Source organism: Cydia fagiglandana, chromosome 17 (assembly GCF_963556715.1).
Source record: "Cydia fagiglandana chromosome 17, ilCydFagi1.1, whole genome shotgun sequence".
Classification (NCBI taxonomy): domain Eukaryota; kingdom Metazoa; phylum Arthropoda; class Insecta; order Lepidoptera; family Tortricidae; genus Cydia; species Cydia fagiglandana.
This window is the reverse complement of record NC_085948.1, coordinates 17,275,172-17,294,502: the sequence shown is the minus strand read 5'-3', so window position 1 is coordinate 17,294,502 and position 19,331 is coordinate 17,275,172. Positions and strand designations below refer to the sequence as shown.

The 19,331-nt window shown below is 37.0% G+C and overlaps 1 protein-coding gene across 1 annotated transcript; it reads right to left on the bottom strand.

Annotated features, from left to right (window-relative positions):
• Positions 1-199: 199 nt before the first annotated feature.
• LOC134672625 (outer mitochondrial transmembrane helix translocase) lies at positions 200-19,042 on the bottom strand. Its single transcript, XM_063530576.1, has 9 exons — positions 18,689-19,042; positions 16,476-16,584; positions 15,274-15,418; positions 14,739-14,906; positions 9,536-9,664; positions 9,184-9,323; positions 8,348-8,479; positions 6,941-7,096; positions 200-5,635 (listed from the first exon to the last, which is right to left on the bottom strand). The coding sequence occupies exons 1-8, from the start codon at positions 18,859-18,861 to the stop codon at positions 6,941-6,943; spliced, it is 1,152 nt and encodes a 383-aa protein (XP_063386646.1). The 5' UTR covers positions 18,862-19,042; the 3' UTR covers positions 200-5,635.
• Positions 19,043-19,331: the final 289 nt, after the last annotated feature.

Below are 19,331 nucleotides of genomic sequence, written 5' to 3'. Positions count from 1 at the left end.
TGTTGAGCATTAGACTTTTCGGTCGCCGCACTCGCCGCTAATCTACAAGTAGCAGTACTGATAATTCCGCTACTCGATGCTAGAAGTCGACTACGAAAATAATAGTCATTTTGGTACCAAAACTGATGTATGGAGTGAGCAGTATATGTAGTTTTTTCTATATGGTCTATAATTTCAAGTATTTAATAATGAAAACATATTATCCATTCATAATTGCTTTTATTTACACAATAAATATTTGCGCACAAATCAACGATAACAAAGATTGTTATTTCACTACATTTGAGAAGTGGTCACATATTTTACACTATTTTATGATTCCTACACCTTACTCCTATTGGCTTTGTGTGGCAAACGCAACAGCGTGGCAAAAATGTGAACATTCGTAGGCCCATATATTTATATTATTTGACATTAAACTGCTAAATATTGAATACACCCCAAAAGCGCCAGCCGAGCGCTGCAATCGTGTACATAGCCAATAATTCGTAACATGTAACTTTGTAGATAATAAGATAACCAATTACAGAAAGCTCGATTTCGAACCATCATATTGCTCAACATGATATTTGTGTTTGACACAATAATTTAGATTTAACATACAATAGGTATTTTTTTTTAATTCAGGCTGTTTAAATTATACTTATAACAAATAATAAAAAATAGCCAATCACAAGTAACTCACGATTGAAATACGAATAAAAAAGCAAAGGAATGCTTTTATTGAGCAACATATAGTTGATTTTTCGGTGCGATTTTGAGTAGGAGTGATGTTATTCTTTTATTTTTAAGAATTAATTTTTTTAAAAAAAAAACTATGTATGATTTTGACTCACAAAAACCCTTTTTACATACCTACATATAATAGTGGACTCCCACATTGGTACAGTCAGCAGCAGAAGTTGCTAAGCGGGCCATGTGTTCAAAATGATCTGGACCCAACTTTATTGTTAGGAGAATAAGAGCGTGTCAAGGTATTTTTGAACATCTCGCCCGCTTAGCCACTTCTGCTGCTGACTGTACAGCATTCTTAGTCTAATAGGGCAACTAATAAAAACATTTTCATATAGAAATTAACAATTGGATCACACAAAATTGTGCAACTCATTAATTTAAATTATGCTTTCAAACCATTTAAATAACTTAACAATTTCAAAGCACAGCCTACACCCCTATAATATTGCGACTTTAATAATCCTTTTAAGGGACACGCTATTAGGTGTATTCGGGTAATTTCGATTACTTAATTACGTGGGATAAGTTCGTATATTACTCATAATTCCATCACGTTAAAGTTCATTTTTGGAACTATCCGAATACACCTAACCTATTTATTTAAAAAATCGTAATATTGTATTTCACTACAAAAGTATAAATAAAATGCACGCAATATACAAGAAAGCTTATATACAAACGATTGCTTGAATATGACCGTTATAACCGCCAACGCACAAAGACGGTGTGATAAGTATGTTTGACGCCAATGTCTGTTTGGATGGACCAATTTCGATGCGGCAAGACATTGCTTTACTCGAAATGTTGAAAAACCGACATAGACAATTTAGTAAATCCAAGTGCCTTTACATTTTCAATTTAAATTCATGGCGATATTGGCAAACGCTAAAACAAGGATCCTAACAACATTACAAGTGATACATTCAAACGGTGGATTGGTAACAAAAGTAGAGTTACACCACGAAAAACGATTTTGATAGCATACTCAGTGCAAGTGTTATTTATACCGGGTGGGGCCTGTAATATGAGCAAAAAATTAAACTGTATGCTGTACTCCTCATACTGACCAACATTTGTTCAGCGACTTTTAAAAATAACATGTGGTTTGATTTTTAATACACTTTAAAGTTTATTCTAAGACGCAATGTATTGCGAATTTTGTTATATTTAAGGCGTGACAAGCAACGTCAGTCACAATGATATGGCGTGGCGATGGCGTCCATTGAAGATGATATTTATTTTGTATGAAAAATAGGGAGTCTAAATACTTCATAATTTTTAAAAGTTATTGAACAAAAGTGTCACCGTTTGAGGAGTACAATCTATGTTTTAATTATTTGCTCGTGTTATAGTCCACACCCGGTATGGCATTTTTATAGAAGTTTAAAATAACTAACAACAAGTTCTCACTTACAAAAATAATTCGAAAAACACTGCCTGCAGCGTAACTGAAATTTCAAGCGTATTTTTACAGTTTCAATTTAAATATACCCTCAACAAAGCTTATATACAATAGAGCTCAGAATAACACTTTAATTTAAGTAAAACTTCTTTAAATTTAACTTGTTATAATTTTAACAATTTATATTTTCAATTTTTCAGGTCACTTTAGTTGATATTTATTATTTTAAACTGTTTAATAAATAGGTGGGTCAATATATCCATTTATATTTTAAAATATAATGCACTTTATTAACCAGTAAATATATTTTTCTTGTTGAGTTATACAAAAACCCTTTGTTATCTTGGAATCTATTAGTTCCGTTTTTCCAATTTAGCTACGGGACCCTAAAATGTTAAAATAGTAAATCATGTGAGTTACAATATAGATTGAGTTTAATTAAAATGTACATACTTATTATACATAATATCTGTATATATATTTCAAACTTTTATACAAAAAACATAATACATAAACATATTTTAGTACAAATAACTCTAGCGAAAAGAAATACATTCAAAATGCCCATTCCTAAAGTATTGTCTGATTTAAAAACACTAGGCTAGCAATAAGTTAACACATAACAAGCCAAAATGCACCTAAGTAACACATAATAAGGTTCGTTTTTAGCACAAACCTTTGATTCAAAATAAATTCGAAGCTAAACTAATCTAAAATCTATAATTATTGCTGGAAGCGTGTATACAAAAGCCCAAAAGCTGACTTGGCTTTCAATCGAATTTCTACTTTAAAGATAAGACGATAAGGTCCAAATATTATGCTGCAGTGCTAACAATTTTTTATCGAAACGAGATTATAGAGAATTTCTCAAAAAAAACAATTCCTATTTGTAGCTCTTTCTATCCCAATAGGCAAAAAGAGGTCCAAATTGTTCATACATTTTGAAACTTTCCTTTGTGTTACCGCCATACAAACTGTATTGAATTAAAGTAACACTACAGGAAATAAATATTGGGACATAATTTTTTGCTATTAGGATCGAAACAGTGATTTTGACAAGAAATTCAAGAAGTTCACTGGATATTTCACAATTCAAGAAAGAAGCAATTTTAAGTAATGCTCTGAAATGAACTACCTAATGATGTCTGAACTATACTGAACTAGAATAGCATCAAATGGCGTGACGGTAACCCAGTTACAAAAACATTCACAAGATTCATCGTCGTTTAAATTACTTTATGATAGTTTATTCAAAAGGGTGTTATTTATTTATCTACATAATATCTATGGTTGATCACTGGTAACTTTTTAAAATCACCAAAACTCCAATGAATAATGGCATGGCGTCTATAAACCTAACAACTGTTATTGCAAAAAGCTACAACTTGATATTGCTAATTAATATTATTGCACAAAAATCGCATACAATATTGCTAAAGGCAATCGTATTGTAATATTAATTACATTAATATACATGACGCCTAAAGGCTAACAAATAGACGCCAAGCCACTATTATATCTATGCTATCGAGTAATTTTTATGAACTAATAATATTCATAATTATCAATTTATCACTGATACATGCAGCTTTCAACACACAGAAGATGTCAAAATGACACATCTATTTTATTGTAATATGAACTATTTTACCTGACTTTTTTTCTACTAGTTCACAACATCTCGGAAATAGAACGGACAACAACACTACTCACAAATATGAACATCTTGCGAATAAAGCTTTGTTTTGGGCAATCAAGCTTGCCCTTACTGTATTGGAGGTATAAAACACAATTAATACATGGTTTTATGACATCACTACAAGAGCGTTTCTTTTATTTTTTGCCATTTTTAGGGTTCCGTACCCAAAGGGTAAAACGGGACCCTATTACTAAGACTTCGCTGTCCGTCCGTCCGTCCGTCCGTCCGTCCGTCTGTCACCGGGCTGTATCTCACGAACCGTGATAGCTAGACAGTTGAAATTTTCACAGATGATGTATTTCTGTTGCCGCTATAACAACAAATACTAAAAACAGAATATAATAAAGATTTAAATGGGGCTCCCATACAACAAACGTGATTTTTGACCAAAGTTAAGCAACGTCGGGAGTGGTCAGTACTTGGATGGGTGACCGTTTTGTTTTCGCTTTTTTTTTTGTTTTTTTTTTTTGCATTATGGTACGGAACCCTTCGTGCGCGAGTCCGACTCGCACTTGCCCGGTTTTTTATATATTGTGACCTTTTTTGCCACTTTTGTGTTATTTCTACTCAGAATCACGAACTCTTTCGATCCTAATTGGTTAAATAAATAACCCAGAGTTTTTTTCCTATTGTGTTACCATTTCCCCATAGTATGGCGGTAACAAAAAGGAAAGTTTGAAAAATGTAGGGAAATTTTAGGACACTTTCTCCTGTAAGGATGAAAAGGACAAGTGGCATATAAATATATGTGATATATAAAATTGGCAAAAAATAAAAAAAACGCTCACAAAATGTCTACCAATCCTACTAAGTTAACAACTTTTTATATCCACATAATAGTCTTTGAAGCACAAAATATTATAGAATTTAGGGGTCATCCATTAATTACGTCACACGTTTAGGGGGAGGGAGGGGGTCAAGAAAATGTGACATATTGTGACATGGGGGAGGGGGGAGACACAAACTTTGTGACGTCACTTTAACTTCATCAGTAACCGAAAATTTATTTAAATTATTTAGTTCGCTGTACATTTAAATAACAAGTTTTTAAAACGAAAATAGTTTTTAATCGTTTAATTTTCTTTCCTAAGCAGTTTTGGGTTATAAAATTACTAATATTTATATCGTCAAAAATATTTTTTACTTAGGTAGGTACTTACTTAATTCGATTTGGCGATTTCGTAGAAAAAATGTGACGTCACACTAGGGGGGGAGGGGTTTGCCAAATGTGACCAAGTGTGACAAGGGGGGGGAGGGGTCAAAAAACCTAGAAATTAGTGTGACGTAATTAATGGATGACCCCTTATTTTATGTGCTTTACTGCAAAGTACAAACAGCAGCACTCTGAACTGTCCATCGTTGGGCCTTATGCCTTTTGTAATAAGGTCCACCGATGGACAGTTAACATTGTGGGCGACATTCCTTTCAAGTTGTTCCCATCATTGCCATATTTAACTCATGATTTATCACGCTGCGTGGCCAATAATTTATCGCTGTGGATAAAAAACGATATCACTCAAGCGCTTTACAGTCACGGTCTTCTCTTGTTTCACTGAATTAAGAAAATGTTAACATTTATGACCTTGACAAATCTTAATCCATGGCGATAAGTGATAAAAACTCGGCCATCATTTGACGTTATGTTAAAAATATGGCTTCAGGATCGTGTTAGTATAACTACATAAATACCTGTTAACAAAACTCACTCCGTTCAAGTTAACTTCACAGTTAGAAGCCTCTATGTCTAATCTAATATTGACAGTTGACAGCAGCCAGCAAAGTACAGTGCACGAACAGTTCTGAAAAGGAAATAATTAAATTGTGCTGTAAAACTTTTTAAGGAGCTTTCGAAAAGGATTGTAGACTTCACTGGTGACCGAAGAGCTGGCAGCTTTCTCGCTCAACGTATTAGCTTAGCAATACAGCGGGGAAATGCTGCCAGCGTCCTCGGCACCATGCCAAAGGGGCCCAATTTCTTAGATATATTTTAATTTACTTTATTTTATTTAGTATTAGTTTTTAGTTTTAATTTATTTTTATTTTATAGATAAGTTAGTTTATTTTCATTTTTAATATTTGTATCTACCTTAAAAATAAATAAATTTTGAAATTAAGAAAATATACATTAAATTGTTACAAATAAAGTCGACATTTAGCTGCTGTTTATTTTTTCTTTATTTTTCGTTTTCAAATTTGAAAATGAAGCCATAATTGGTATTTGGTAGTTATTTTTGAGCATAAATAAAAACCGAAACATATGTTGTATAGATGATATGTAATAAGTACTAGGGGGCAACGCCCCGCAGTGTATCTTGATTTTATAGTGCTTGATGAAAGATAGTCGCAAGTATAGTTTGTAGATTTCTAATAGGCCCCGACGGCTGATCCTTTGTCTATTGTTAAGTAAAACCGCATGTGCTACCACCTATAAAAAAGGGTCTTAATTATTCTATTTGGCACCTGAGCGCGGGCTAGTCCAACGCTCAAAAAACCAGTGTAGGTGCGCTCTCCGATAACGCGCCTTTGTTACGCATCTCGATGACACATTTTAGACTGGTTCTGTACCGTTCGTCTCGCCGGCACTCTGTAACCGCAGTACTAAGTGCCGGCGAGTTGAACGGACCACACACATCTTAACAAAATATTTATCCATTAGTTCATTATTATTGAAAATGAGGTAAATTTGAAAATATTGTGAATTTATACACTTTAAACTCTCGCGTTTTGTACACATATTTAATTACACAAACGGGTCTACCGCGATATAATTTCATTGTTTTTACCTTTAATTCCGACAGTCTTTCCGTGACCACAGCTGGTGCAACTCAGCTGAAACATCGGAATTAAAGGTAAAAACAATGAAATTATATCGCGATAGACCCGTTTGTGTAATTAAATATGAATATTGTGAATGTTAACTTTTTTTTGATGACCCAGGGGAATCCTTTATGGATCCCACCGGCCCGGGAGAAGTTCAGTGGGTATTTCCGACTTCCACGGACTGAATCCCCTGGGGTGTTCCGCCGCGCGCTTCGTAGGCGGGGTTGCGGGAACCTCCGAAACCTCGCCTGTAGGTTTGTAGACCTCCGAATTGTAAATGTTACCTAGTCCAACTCTATCCGCATGCTAGGGGGCAGCGCTCCGCACTGTATCTTGGCCTCCTTAAGCTTGGTGAGGGAGAGGCGAAGGTCCTCCATGGTGATCGGCCGGATCGCGTCGTGGTATTCGGAGTCAGAGTCTTCCTCGGATTTGCCGGATTTCTGTGGATGACAAGTTTTGTGTTCAGATCATTTAAGTTGCGGCTGACATAGTTGACATTTCGCTGGCCCAATATTACAGGGTTCTATGTTTCAAGATAGTTGAAATTCGACTTAATGTCACTAGGACAATGTTCAAATTTCAGTTCGATAAAAGTGAAACATAGAACCGTGTAATATTGGGCCAGCGATTTGTTTTTGACGAATACGACCGCCATATGAGACTTACTATAAGGTTTACTTTTACGCGTATTATTGCTTATTGGACGAATTTGTTTCGATTTCTATAGATATTTGGTTGGAAAGATGCGTTGGGACGACGACATCAAAAGGACTGCGGGGAAAAAGTGGCTCCAGGTTGCACAGAACTGTGACGAATGGCGTATAATGAAGGAAGCCTACACCCGAAGCTTAGAAAAGGGAGAAAGAGAGATATATATATATTTGGTTCCGTTTAGGACAAGAAAGTCCGCATAAGTAAACGTGTAGTTTAAAATCATACCATTTATGAAGATAAAATGGTCGGGTGACAAGCAAAAGTCACTAAGTACCACCACAAGTTCATAGCCATAGTGAACCATGTACTGTAGTACTAAAAGAAGGTCGATTATTGCTTTTTTTTAAGAGTTAGTGACTTTTGCTTGTCACCTGACGAAATACACCACATTCAAGAAATAATCATGAATCGTTTTAGTTAAAATCATTTCAAATTTCAAGTGCCTGATTTAGAAGCACATCCTACTTTTTAAATATAAATAAATGTATAACATTATGAAGAAAACAGATAATGCCTAATATTTTTGAATGTTTAACCTTTTCGACGCCGTGTCAAACACAAAAGCTGTCACTCGGACGCCACGACAGAAGTGTCAAAACTGAAATTGAACTTTATGCATATGCACATAGGTCTAGGTTGCTCTGTGGTCTGTAACGTATTAATCAGTCCTTGACGTTGGACCTGCGGTGCGGATATATCGGTCATTGGCGTTGGGCCTGCGGTGCGGATATATCGGTCACAGGCCAAAAGGTTAATAAATTCTTATGATATAAGCATGGTATAATAATACACTCCGCCTGGTACTCTCTTCCCGTCTTTTCGTGGTCACGTGACTGACACAAGCCTACGTCATCATGCGACAGCGCTATATCATAATATGCGATAGCGCTATATATAGCGGCCATGTTATTGTGACGTAGCCTTGTGTCACTCTGGGAAGAGAAGAGCATGTTTTATTAGACTATGGATATAAGTACCTCAGATTCATCCTTGGCCATCTCTTCCCTGGCTAGATCCCGGACTCTATATACGGCGGCCTGGCGACACAGCTCATGGAGGTCAGAGCCGGAGAAACCTTCCGTCGCTGCGGCTAGGCGGCGGAAGTCGATCTGAACACAAAATAAATAGTTATATTTTATTAAAATTAGTGACTCTGTAATTCTTATGTTCTCTTCTTTTATTCATTTTATTTTCTTTTCCTTTTGTAACAATTTGAAATTATGATTTGATGTAGATACCTACATATATATTTTTCATCTCGATGGATCAACCTGAGAATCGTTTCCCGCTGGGATTCATTCGGCATTGGCACGTGGAAGGCGGCCGGTATGCGACGCTGAATGGCCTTGTCTAAGTCCTGTGGTCGGTTGTATATACTCACAGAGGGCGCCACTGGTTCATCTCGAAGGATCAACTTGAGGATCGTCTCCCGCTGTGACTCATTAGGCATAGGCACGTGGAAGGCAGCCGGCATGCGACGCTGAATGGCCTTGTCTAAGTCCTGTGGTCGGTTGTATATACTCACAGAGGGCGCCACTGGTTCATCTCGAAGGATCAACTTGAGGATCGTCTCCCGCTGTGACTCATTAGGCATAGGCACGTGGAAGGCAGCCGGCATGCGACGCTGAATGGCCTTGTCTAAGTCCTGTGGTCGGTTGTATATACTCACAGAGGGCGCCACTGGTTCATCTCGAAGGATCAACTTGAGGATCGTCTCCCGCTGTGACTCATTAGGCATAGGCACGTGGAAGGCAGCCGGCATGCGACGCTGAATGGCCTTGTCTAAGTCCTGTGGTCGGTTGTATATACTCACAGAGGGCGCCACTGGTTCATCTCGAAGGATCAACTTGAGGATCGTCTCCCGCTGTGACTCATTAGGCATAGGCACGTGGAAGGCAGCCGGCATGCGACGCTGAATGGCCTTGTCTAAGTCCTGTGGTCGGTTGGTCGCCCCTGAAAATATTTGATTGAGTTTAATAGTTTACGAGGCCTGGAAAGGCTGATGGTCTGGGCCGATATTTGAAATTCGAGCGCACGATTTCGTCACTCGAAAATTTTGTGGAAAACGGCGAAATCAAAATCTTGTTTTTGTTTCTCTAAAACTTCTGGACTCATTCGGAAAATTCATTTCTGTACGTGGTTCACGTCGCTTGGAAGAGACTTACCCATGATGATGACAGTGCAGTTGTTGTCAGTGATAAGTCCGTCCCAGAGCGACATGAACTGTGTTTTCATCATGGCCGTCGCCTCGTGGTCGTGCTGCGTGCGAGTACGGAGGAACGACTCTATTTCATCTGTGAACAATGTTGAAAATCAGATGTTAATGCGAGCATCATGGGCACCTTTGCACCGACAACGGCTGAGAGCGGTTGTCTTTTTAAATTTATAGTTTTAATTTTTATTTTTAACCTTTAGTTGTAATTTAATTTGCAATTAATATCCTTTTCTTTTTAATTTTACCATATAAATCCCGATATTAATGTTAACATTCATTAAAATTAAAACGTTCATTCCTTCGTTGATATTCTTTCTAGAAATTCACACCCTATTAGAAAGGATAGTTACTACTAATGTACAGTCAGTAGCACAAGTTGCTATGCGGGCGAGACATTCAAAATGATCTTGACGCGACTTTATTATTAACAGAATAAGAGCGTGTCAAGATAACTTTGAACACCTCGCCCGCTTAGCAACTTCTGCTGCTGACTGTATGCCGTCTTCTAACTTAAATATGAATGTGTAAGTTTGGCGACACTGGTTTTCACACTAAACAGCTGTTATGCGATTATAGACCCTATTTTAGTACTATTAAGTCTCCATATACCTACCTATATAAAGACGATGTAAGGCTGCAGTTTGACAGCAAGGCTGAAGACGTCAGCGGCCAGTTTCTGCGTCTCGCCGTACCACTTGGTGAATTATCGGCTAGACGTCTTATAGACGTTTGACGTTTAAAATAACACTTGCACTGCGTGGGCTATCAAAATCGCAGACTTTTCGTGGTCTAACTCTAGCAGCGACACTTACGTACGAATTTACAAGTGCGACAGAGAGGCAACACGTCGAACGCGGTTCGCGGTAGACCCTCAGGTTAAGCTCATGTTGGCTTCTCTGCTGCTCTAAAAATGCTAGCATTTTGTACACCTTATTACAATGACATGTGGTCTAATTTCCTACCTATAAAGACGATGCAAGGTTGTAGTTTGACAGCAAGGCTGAAGACGGCGGCGGCCAGTTTCTGCGTCTCGCCGTACCACTTGTCGGTTAGCAGCGACACGTCGAGGTTGATGAAGCTTATGTTGGCTTCTCTCCTGCTCGAACAATACTGATATTTGTACACCTTATTAAAATGATATAAGGTCTAATTTCCTACCTATAAAGACGATGCAAGGTTGTAGTTTGACAGCAAGGCTGAAGACGGCGGCGGCCAGTTTCTGCGTCTCGCCGTACCACTTGTCGGTTAGCAGCGACACGTCGAGGTTGATGAAGCTTATGTTGGCTTCTATCCTGCTCTAACAATACTGATATTTGTACACCTTATTAAAATGATATAAGGTCTAATTTCCTACCTATAAAGACGATGCAAGGTTGTAGTTTGACAGCAAGGCTGAAGACGGCGGCGGCCAGTTTCCGCATCTCGCCGTACCACTTGTCGGTTAGCAGCGACACGTCGAGGTTTATGAAGCTCATGTTGGCTTCTCTGCTGCTCTAACAATGCTGGATATTTGTACACCTTATTACAATGACATAAGGTCTAATTTCCTACCTATAAAGACGATGCAAGGCTGCAGTTTGACAGCAAGGCTGAAGACGGCAGCGGCCAGTTTCTGCGTCTCGCCGTACCACTTGTCGGTTAGCAGCGACTAGGGTTTGAGATCCGGATATCCGGATATCCGAATTATCCGGATATCCGTCGAATCTAAGATTCGGATCCAACGTCTCATAGGATCCGGATATTTCGGATCCCACGGATCCGTTAAATATTGCATTGGTCATGGCCATCACGCGATAACTAAATACAAATATTGCTTAAACTAAACAGTACTAGTAACTAAACAACTTTAAAAGTAGCTGCACCTGCATACCTCTTGACTTGAATAAGGGTAATTATTACTATGTTTTAAAATAATTGTTATCAGGCTTTCGCTCAGTCGCCTTTGGGTAGTCTACCTGGAACGTCATTCTCATTAGTGCTTGTGTTATTAATAAGCTGTAGCATAATTCTTAATTTCGCGAAACTTTTGTAGTAATTTTACATTATTTTGCAGTAATTATAATTAACTGGATTTATATAAGTTTTATACAGGGTGGAAAGGCACGACGATCCTTCCCGGAAGTATTAGGTCGTTTAAGTGATACAGAGCAGATTGGTAATGGTAAGAATCGCTAATTGAGTAAAAAATAAAAATACCAAATTTTCTACTTTTTAACTGTGGTGATAACCCTATAGCATGTGCACATGACAGCTAGGTTAAGGATCTCCGTCGGGAAAGCTCGGGACTTTACGCTTTTTTCCGATCGTTGACAGAATCGCAATGATGTATGAATGACGCATAAATGACAAATAAATCAAATGAATGCAAAAATATTACAAACAATTTTATTACTTCCTTAGATAATCACTTTTTGCCAATATTTAACACTATCTTCTCTTCACATACGGTTTTCAAATGTACCTCCGTGTCTTATGTACGCCGCAGCCCGCACCCGAGCCCGCGCACATTGCCCACATGTCATTTCATTGAAGAAGAAAGAGAAGAGTTTTGTAGTACTTAGATATTTGATAATGTTCCTCATTTTTCCTCCGCAGATTGTCAAAAGCAGCAATTAGCCTTTAATGTCTCATTTCGTCCGCAGTTTCACATTCCGTTTGGTACACCATATCTTTTACACAATCCCACTAATTTAAATAACCACGAGCATCTAACAACGGTATTTTTATTTGAAGAATATGACATTAGATAAGTAAAGTTCAATGACAATTTAATTTCAAACATCAGACGTCTTGTCTATTTCCTACCACGCAAGAAGGTTTGTTAGTTAGGTATTTAAGAAGTACCTATTTATTCTTGATGTATTCTTAGTAGATATTTCATTTTTGCAAATTCATTTGATCTATCAAACACAACCTACTAGTATTTTTTTATTATTATTTTCGATAGTTTCCAATTATTCGAAAATAATTTTGTGAAACGTGTTAAGAAACTAAAACCTTTTTATCAGTCAAGGAAACCAGAGATATTTATAAGATGATTGCGTACTTTTGAGTGGTTGTCAATGTCACAATTTAAACTGTCGTTGTAATCAATGTTGTGGTTAGTATGGTGGTTAGTATTATTAATATTAAGGAATAACATAACTACTTCATTCAAGTATTGAACAAGTGGAACCACTAAGAAAGCGAAAATCCTGCAACGATTCTTACCGTGTTGTAAGCAGACCTAAGAATAGTTGAATAGCAACAAATTAGTACAATTTCCTGTCGTATACAGATTGTTTACTAGTAAGTTCATTGACCTTGTCACCTGTTAGGGTTAGAACAAAGTAGTTTTTTGCATGGATGTTTAAAAGGCCATAATTTAGAAACGGTTGCCCATATTAACATAGTTTCTATGGAGAAAATGTAGATCTTAGGCTAAACAATCTGCCTTTTGCGGAAAGGATCGTCGTGCCTTTCCACCCTGTATATACCTATAATGGAAGATTGTAATTATAATAACTGCAAAATAATGTAAACTTATTACAAAAGTTTTGCGAAATTAAGAATTGTGCTACAGCTGGATTTATATAAGTTTTATATATACCTATAATGGAAGATTGTAATTATAATTACTGCAAGATAATGTAAACTTATTACAAAAGTTTTGCGAAATTAAGAATTGTGCTACAGCTGGATTTATATAAGTTTTATATATAGCTATAATGGAAGATTGTTGTAATGGGGACTGAATAAATGAGTTAGATACTTTTTCTAAGTCATTTTTCTCAATCTAACGACTGCAGGTATAGCTATTTTTCCAAGGCAAAGTAAATACGTTTTTTAATAGTATAATTATATCACACCGGTATAAAATAATAAAAATACATAAATGTAACTTTTCTCTATTTTCTATTTTGTGAGCTTATAATGGCAAATTAAAGAAAAAACGCAAGTAAAAGCGGTGTTATTAGGCACCTTTAGAATTAATTCTTCTGAGCAGATATATATAGAAATAAATTTGCTCTAATTACTTAATTATTGGCGATTTTCGGTTACAAATCGACTACGGCCTCCTAAAATAAAAATGCATAATACTAACAATAGTTTCAAATAAATCCTACTATCCATGGAAATAGCCTTTTTTAACCAATCCTCATAGAAAGTCACTTTTTTATACAGATCCGTTTTATCCGAAGTATCCGGATATCCGGATCCGTCAAATTTTAATATCCGAAATATCCGGATCCGAAAACTTGACGGATATTGCAAACCCTAGCAGCGACACGTCGAGGTTGATGAAACTCATGTTGGCTTCTCTGCTGCTCTAACAATGCTGGATATTTGTACACCTTATTACAATGACATAAGGTCTAATTTCCTACCTATAAAGACGATGCAAGGTTGAAGTTTGACGGCAAGGCTGAAGACGGCGGCGGCCAGTTTCTGCGTCTCGCCGTACCACTTGTCGGTTAGCAGCGACACGTCGAGGTTTATGAAGCTCATGTTGGCTTCTCTGCTGCTCTAACAATGCTGGATATTTGTACACCTTATTACAATAACATACGGTCTAATTTCCTACCTATAAAGACGATGCAAGGTTGTAGTTTGACGGCAAGGCTGAAGACGGCGGCGGCCAGTTTCTGCGTCTCGCCGTACCACTTGTCGGTTAGCAGCGACACGTCGAGGTTTATGAAGCTCATGTTGGCTTCTCTGCTGCTCTAACAATGCTGGATATTTGTACACCTTATTACAATAACATACGGTCTAATTTCCTACCTATAAAGACGATGCAAGGTTGTAGTTTGACGGCAAGGCTGAAGACGGCGGCGGCCAGTTTCTGCGTCTCGCCGTACCACTTGTCGGTTAGCAGCGACACGTCGAGGTTGATGAAGCTTATGTTGGCTTCTATCCTGCTCTAACAATACTGATATTTGTACACCTTATTAAAATGATATAAGGTCTAATTTCCTACCTATAAAGACGATGCAAGGTTGTAGTTTGACAGCAAGGCTGAAGACGGCAGCGGCCAGTTTCTGCGTCTCGCCGTACCACTTGTCGGTTAGCAGCGACACGTCGAGGTTGATGAAGCTCATGTCGGCTTCTCTACTGCTCTAACAATACTGATATTTGTACACCTTATTAAAATGATATAAGGTCTAATTTCCTACCTATAAAGACGATGCAAGGTTGTAGTTTGACAGCAAGGCTGAAGACGGCAGCGGCCAGTTTCTGCGTCTCGCCGTACCACTTGTCGGTTAGCAGCGACACGTCGAGGTTGATGAAACTCATATTGGCCTCCTTCGCTGTTGCTTTAGCTATCAGGGTCTTGCCGCATCCTAGAATGAAATAATAAGTGTTTAAAAATTGTTTTAACAGCAAAATTTTAACATTTATTGTGCAAGTAAGAGCGTTTTCACATTGTCCAAGGAAGTAAAATTTAAGATATACGTGTTTCTATGTATTTATTTATCCATTTAATAAATCGTTACTACAACAAGCAACAACAAGCGACACTACAACACTACAACAAGCAACAAGAAGCGCGCCAGGGCGCCGTAGCGGTGCTGGTTTTGGCTGCCTTTTTCTAAAATGTTTGCCGACCCCTGCCCTATATACGATTATCCATGCGTGAATGTATAGGTAATTATTCAAGCCCCTAGAAAAAGTTTCAAGTCCAGGGGTAAGCAGATCGGATAGGCATACCTGGTGGTCCATGGAGCAGTACCCCTTTGGGGGGCTGCGTGAGGCGGCTGTCAGCGAACAGATCTCGCTTCTGAATGGGCAGGATCACAGTCTCCCGGAGCTCTTGGATGAGGGCGTCCAGGCCCGCGATGTCCTTCCAGTTCACCTGGAATGAGATGAAATTTACTTTATTCACAAAAAAATAAGTAATGTAATACGTGCCTCACCCAACAACGTGCACACTAGCGCCACTGCTAAATAATCGTGATTGTTTAAATTTAGTGAAAGATGTTTAAAAAAAACCGGGCAAGTGCGAGTCGGACTCGCGCACGAAGGGTTCCGTACCATAATGCAAAAAAAAACTGAAAAAAATGCAAAAAGAAACGGTCACCCATCCAAGTACTGACCCCGCCCGACGTTGCTTAACTTCGGTCAAAAATCAAGTTTGAGGTTTGGGAGCCCCAATTAAATCTTTACTTTATTCTGTTTTTAGTATTTGTTGTTATAGCGGCAACAGAAATACATCATCTGTGAAAATTTCAACTGTCTAGCTATCACGGTTCGTGAGATACAGCATGGTGACGGACGGACAGCAGTCTTAGTAATAGGGTCCCGTTTTACCCTTTGGGTACGGAACCCTAAAAAGGGGGCCGCTACGTACAGTCAGCAGCAGAAGTTGCTATGCGGCCGAGGTGTTCAAATTTAAAATTACCTTGACACGTTCTTATTCTCTTAACAATAAAGTCGCGTCAAGGTAATAATTTTGAACACCTACTTAGCGACTTCTGCTGCTGACTGTACTGTATTTTGTATTTAAGTACCTTTTGAATACATCAAACTAGTTTTTATGTTGCTGGATTCGTCAGCAAGTTGTGTTACACTACAACTATAGTTCGTTTTTTTTAGCATTAGAAATTAGGTAAACAATCTTGATTTGTCTTTTAATTGAAAAACACATTTTAAAAATAAGTTACGGCAAATATGTCACCTTTATGAATCTAATACGATCATTTATATTCTTCTGCTTTTATAAGTAATAGTTACTGATTTTTATAAAGCGTTTTTCAATTAAAAGACATGTCAAGATCGCTTACCTTCTTGCAAGTTCTTTCTAATGCTAAAAAAAATGTACTATAGTAGCTCATTACACGTCAAAGGCCGTCGGAGCACTGTTAAGTTTTACACTGTGACATGGTGGCAGCGGTGGCAATAGTGTTACTCACATTGATCTCATCGGGCACCACCAGCTGCGAGGCGATGATCATCTCGTGGTCGGTGAGCTTGTCCAACTGGATGGCGTGCTTGCTGCCGAGCCCCGCTCTGGAAGACACCCTTAAATGCACGGACTGTATAGTGGCCATTCATACAGATACATAGATATAGAATAAATATAATGAAAAAAGATTATAAGGGGGAGGCTTATGTTCAGCAGTGGACGTCTTATGGCTGAGATGATGAATGAAAAAAGATTTAACAAATTTAAGATTATGATATTTTTATGATAATTAGATGGTTATATAGCTTCTCTAGAAAATTTTTCTTTAAGTTTCAGAAAATAATAAAGTTACTACATTTAAAAAAATTGTCCGATAGATGTCAATATTAAAAGTTGTATATAAATAATGTGGTTAAAATTAATAAGTAAAGTATACCAATATGATATATAATTATAAACTGAAGTAATGTGATTTGCACAACATATATTTCTACAGACTCAGCCATGCAGCACCATAATATTAGTGAAAGTAGTATTCAAATTCATACATACTATAATAGTTAAGGGTTAGATTTTTTAATAACAGATTTATACATACATGCTCAAACAAATAGCCACATACAGTGTTAATAAATCATTATATGAATAGATTAGTACTCATAAATATTACATAATGCAGACACTAGATCAACTTTAAGATGGATAATATTTCATTGAAAAGTCAGGGGGCATTTAAAAAACTCCTGTAACATGTTTTATATTAGCCTTTTTTTTCTTTTCAAATGGAGAAGAGTGGCCCGCGATAGAGTACAGTGGAAACAGCTAGAGGAGGCCTTTGCCAAGAGGCACACTGAATTGAGGGACATACTCTGATGCAAAATAAAATCACAAAATACCAATTCAGGATGAAAAGGCTGAAAAGCCTGTAACATGTAATAAATTGCAAAACCTCTTTCAAATCTCTGTTCAAGTTACAAATCTTATACCTTTAAACAAGCAATTCTTGTTTATTTATACACCGTGTTTTTATTGAATTCCGTTAACTTCGGGGTATGATTAAGAACGTTTAAGAGAACTAAATGGCATAGTTAATTTTCAAAAAAAAAATTTTTTTTTGCTTTTTTTAAAACAAAAATATAATTTTAAAAAGTAATTAAATGTAGCGTTGTTGTAACACGGGCATTACATTTAACTCAACCAAACAATTGAAATCTGTGACATATCAATGTCATTTCGAACATCGATCGACCGAGATTGTACTTAAGTTTAGTAGCAAATGTATGAACTCATTCTAAACACTAATCAATATGTAAACCGGCCCTAAGGCAAGTGTACACGCTTGTAGAGGCCTTATAGGAAAAAAATAAATTATTAATTATCTCCAAAATGGAGTTAATTAGAATATCGGTGTCTTTGAGAAAGTTACTTGATTTAAGCTCAGGAATGCACCCTTGAAATTAACGGAAAACAAAAAAAACACGGTGTATATATATTTCGGGGATCTCCGAAACAGCTCTAACAATATCAATTGAATTTGCTATATGGGGTTTTTCGGGGGCGAAAAATCGATCTAGCTAGGTGTTATCTCTGGGAAAATGCGCATTTTAAAGTTTTTATGTTTCCCGAGCAAAGCTTGGTCTGCCAGATATTGCCTATAATATGGCCTATGAGGGTTACTCTTTCAGTAATTATACTTATGATGATACAAATTTGGTCATATATTACTGACGATTACAAGGAAATTAATAAAACAACTCAACAGTAAAACACTACCTCATAATCATACTCATAAGAGTATGTTTTACTAAATTAACTAAACCAAATTAATTAGTTGATAATACAGTAGTTTCATGGGTTAGAAAACTCTATGAGGCACTTAAATATTACAATGAATTGCATAATCCATTCTTAAGGAACCAAAATTATTATATCCATTCTGTAATGTTTGTTATAACAATACAAACTTTTACCTGATTCATATAATGGTATGAACTTGTTTAACAGAATTTGGAGGGAAAATTCATATTGGTATCTAATGAGAAACATGGTATAAAAACACATGTAATTCATGTAAATAACATTGTTAATCCGTAACCAAAAATAAAATATCCAATGCAACATGCATTAGGTGAGCAGTTATTAGTTCTGAAATTATTAGAAAAGTGACGAAAGCACGATGGAATTTAAAAAACTGTCTGGTATTCCCCGATCGATACATACTTGCGTAACTGTTCCCGTGCACGCTCCTCAGCCTTCTTCCGGCTCTTCGACGTCGGGTCTATCTGGTTGACGAGCCATTTGATCGAGAAATAAGTGACGGCAGACACGAAGCAGACCCGTATTGCCATTTGGAACACATCGGTTCGGGTAAATGCAGAGCCTTCCACCATCATGCCTTTTAAATATCTAACACTTTGTAACTGAAAAAATACGGAGCTGGTGCCCTATTGGCGGTGCTTTTCGAGTTACACGAGTAAAATATTTTATTTTGTTCACAAAAATTCCTTCAAATCACGCTTTTTGTGATTTTTGAGTGATAGACAAACTAGACAAGAAACATTCCGTTACCAAACAAACAACTGTCACGTTGAATATTGGAATCTCAAAAAATTTTTAGTAATAAACGTAACTTTATATTATATAAAATAAAGTAATTTGTTTCTGTTAATATGCTTGATTCAGTCATTCAATTACAGGGATGGGAAGGGAAGAGATTTAAATGCTGTTTAGAAAATTCAGTTATTATTGTCTATGGTCAAAGTGATTACAAAAATACATGGAACGGAACGTTGAACCAATTCCGTTCGGAAATCATATTCCCAAAATATCAAGCAGTTGTTTATTCCTATTGTAAAATAGTAAA

Coding starts and splice junctions, on each gene's coding strand:
- LOC134672625 (XM_063530576.1), bottom strand. CDS start 18,861: ATGATGGTGGAAGGCTCTGCATTTACCCGAACCGATGTGTTCCAAATG. Junction 16,585..18,688: donor GCACGGGAACAGTTACGCAA/GTATGTATCGAT, acceptor CGTGCATTTAAG/GGTGTCTTCCAGAGCGGGGC. Junction 15,419..16,475: donor TGGTGCCCGATGAGATCAAT/GTGAGTAACACT, acceptor ATCTCATTCCAG/GTGAACTGGAAGGACATCGC.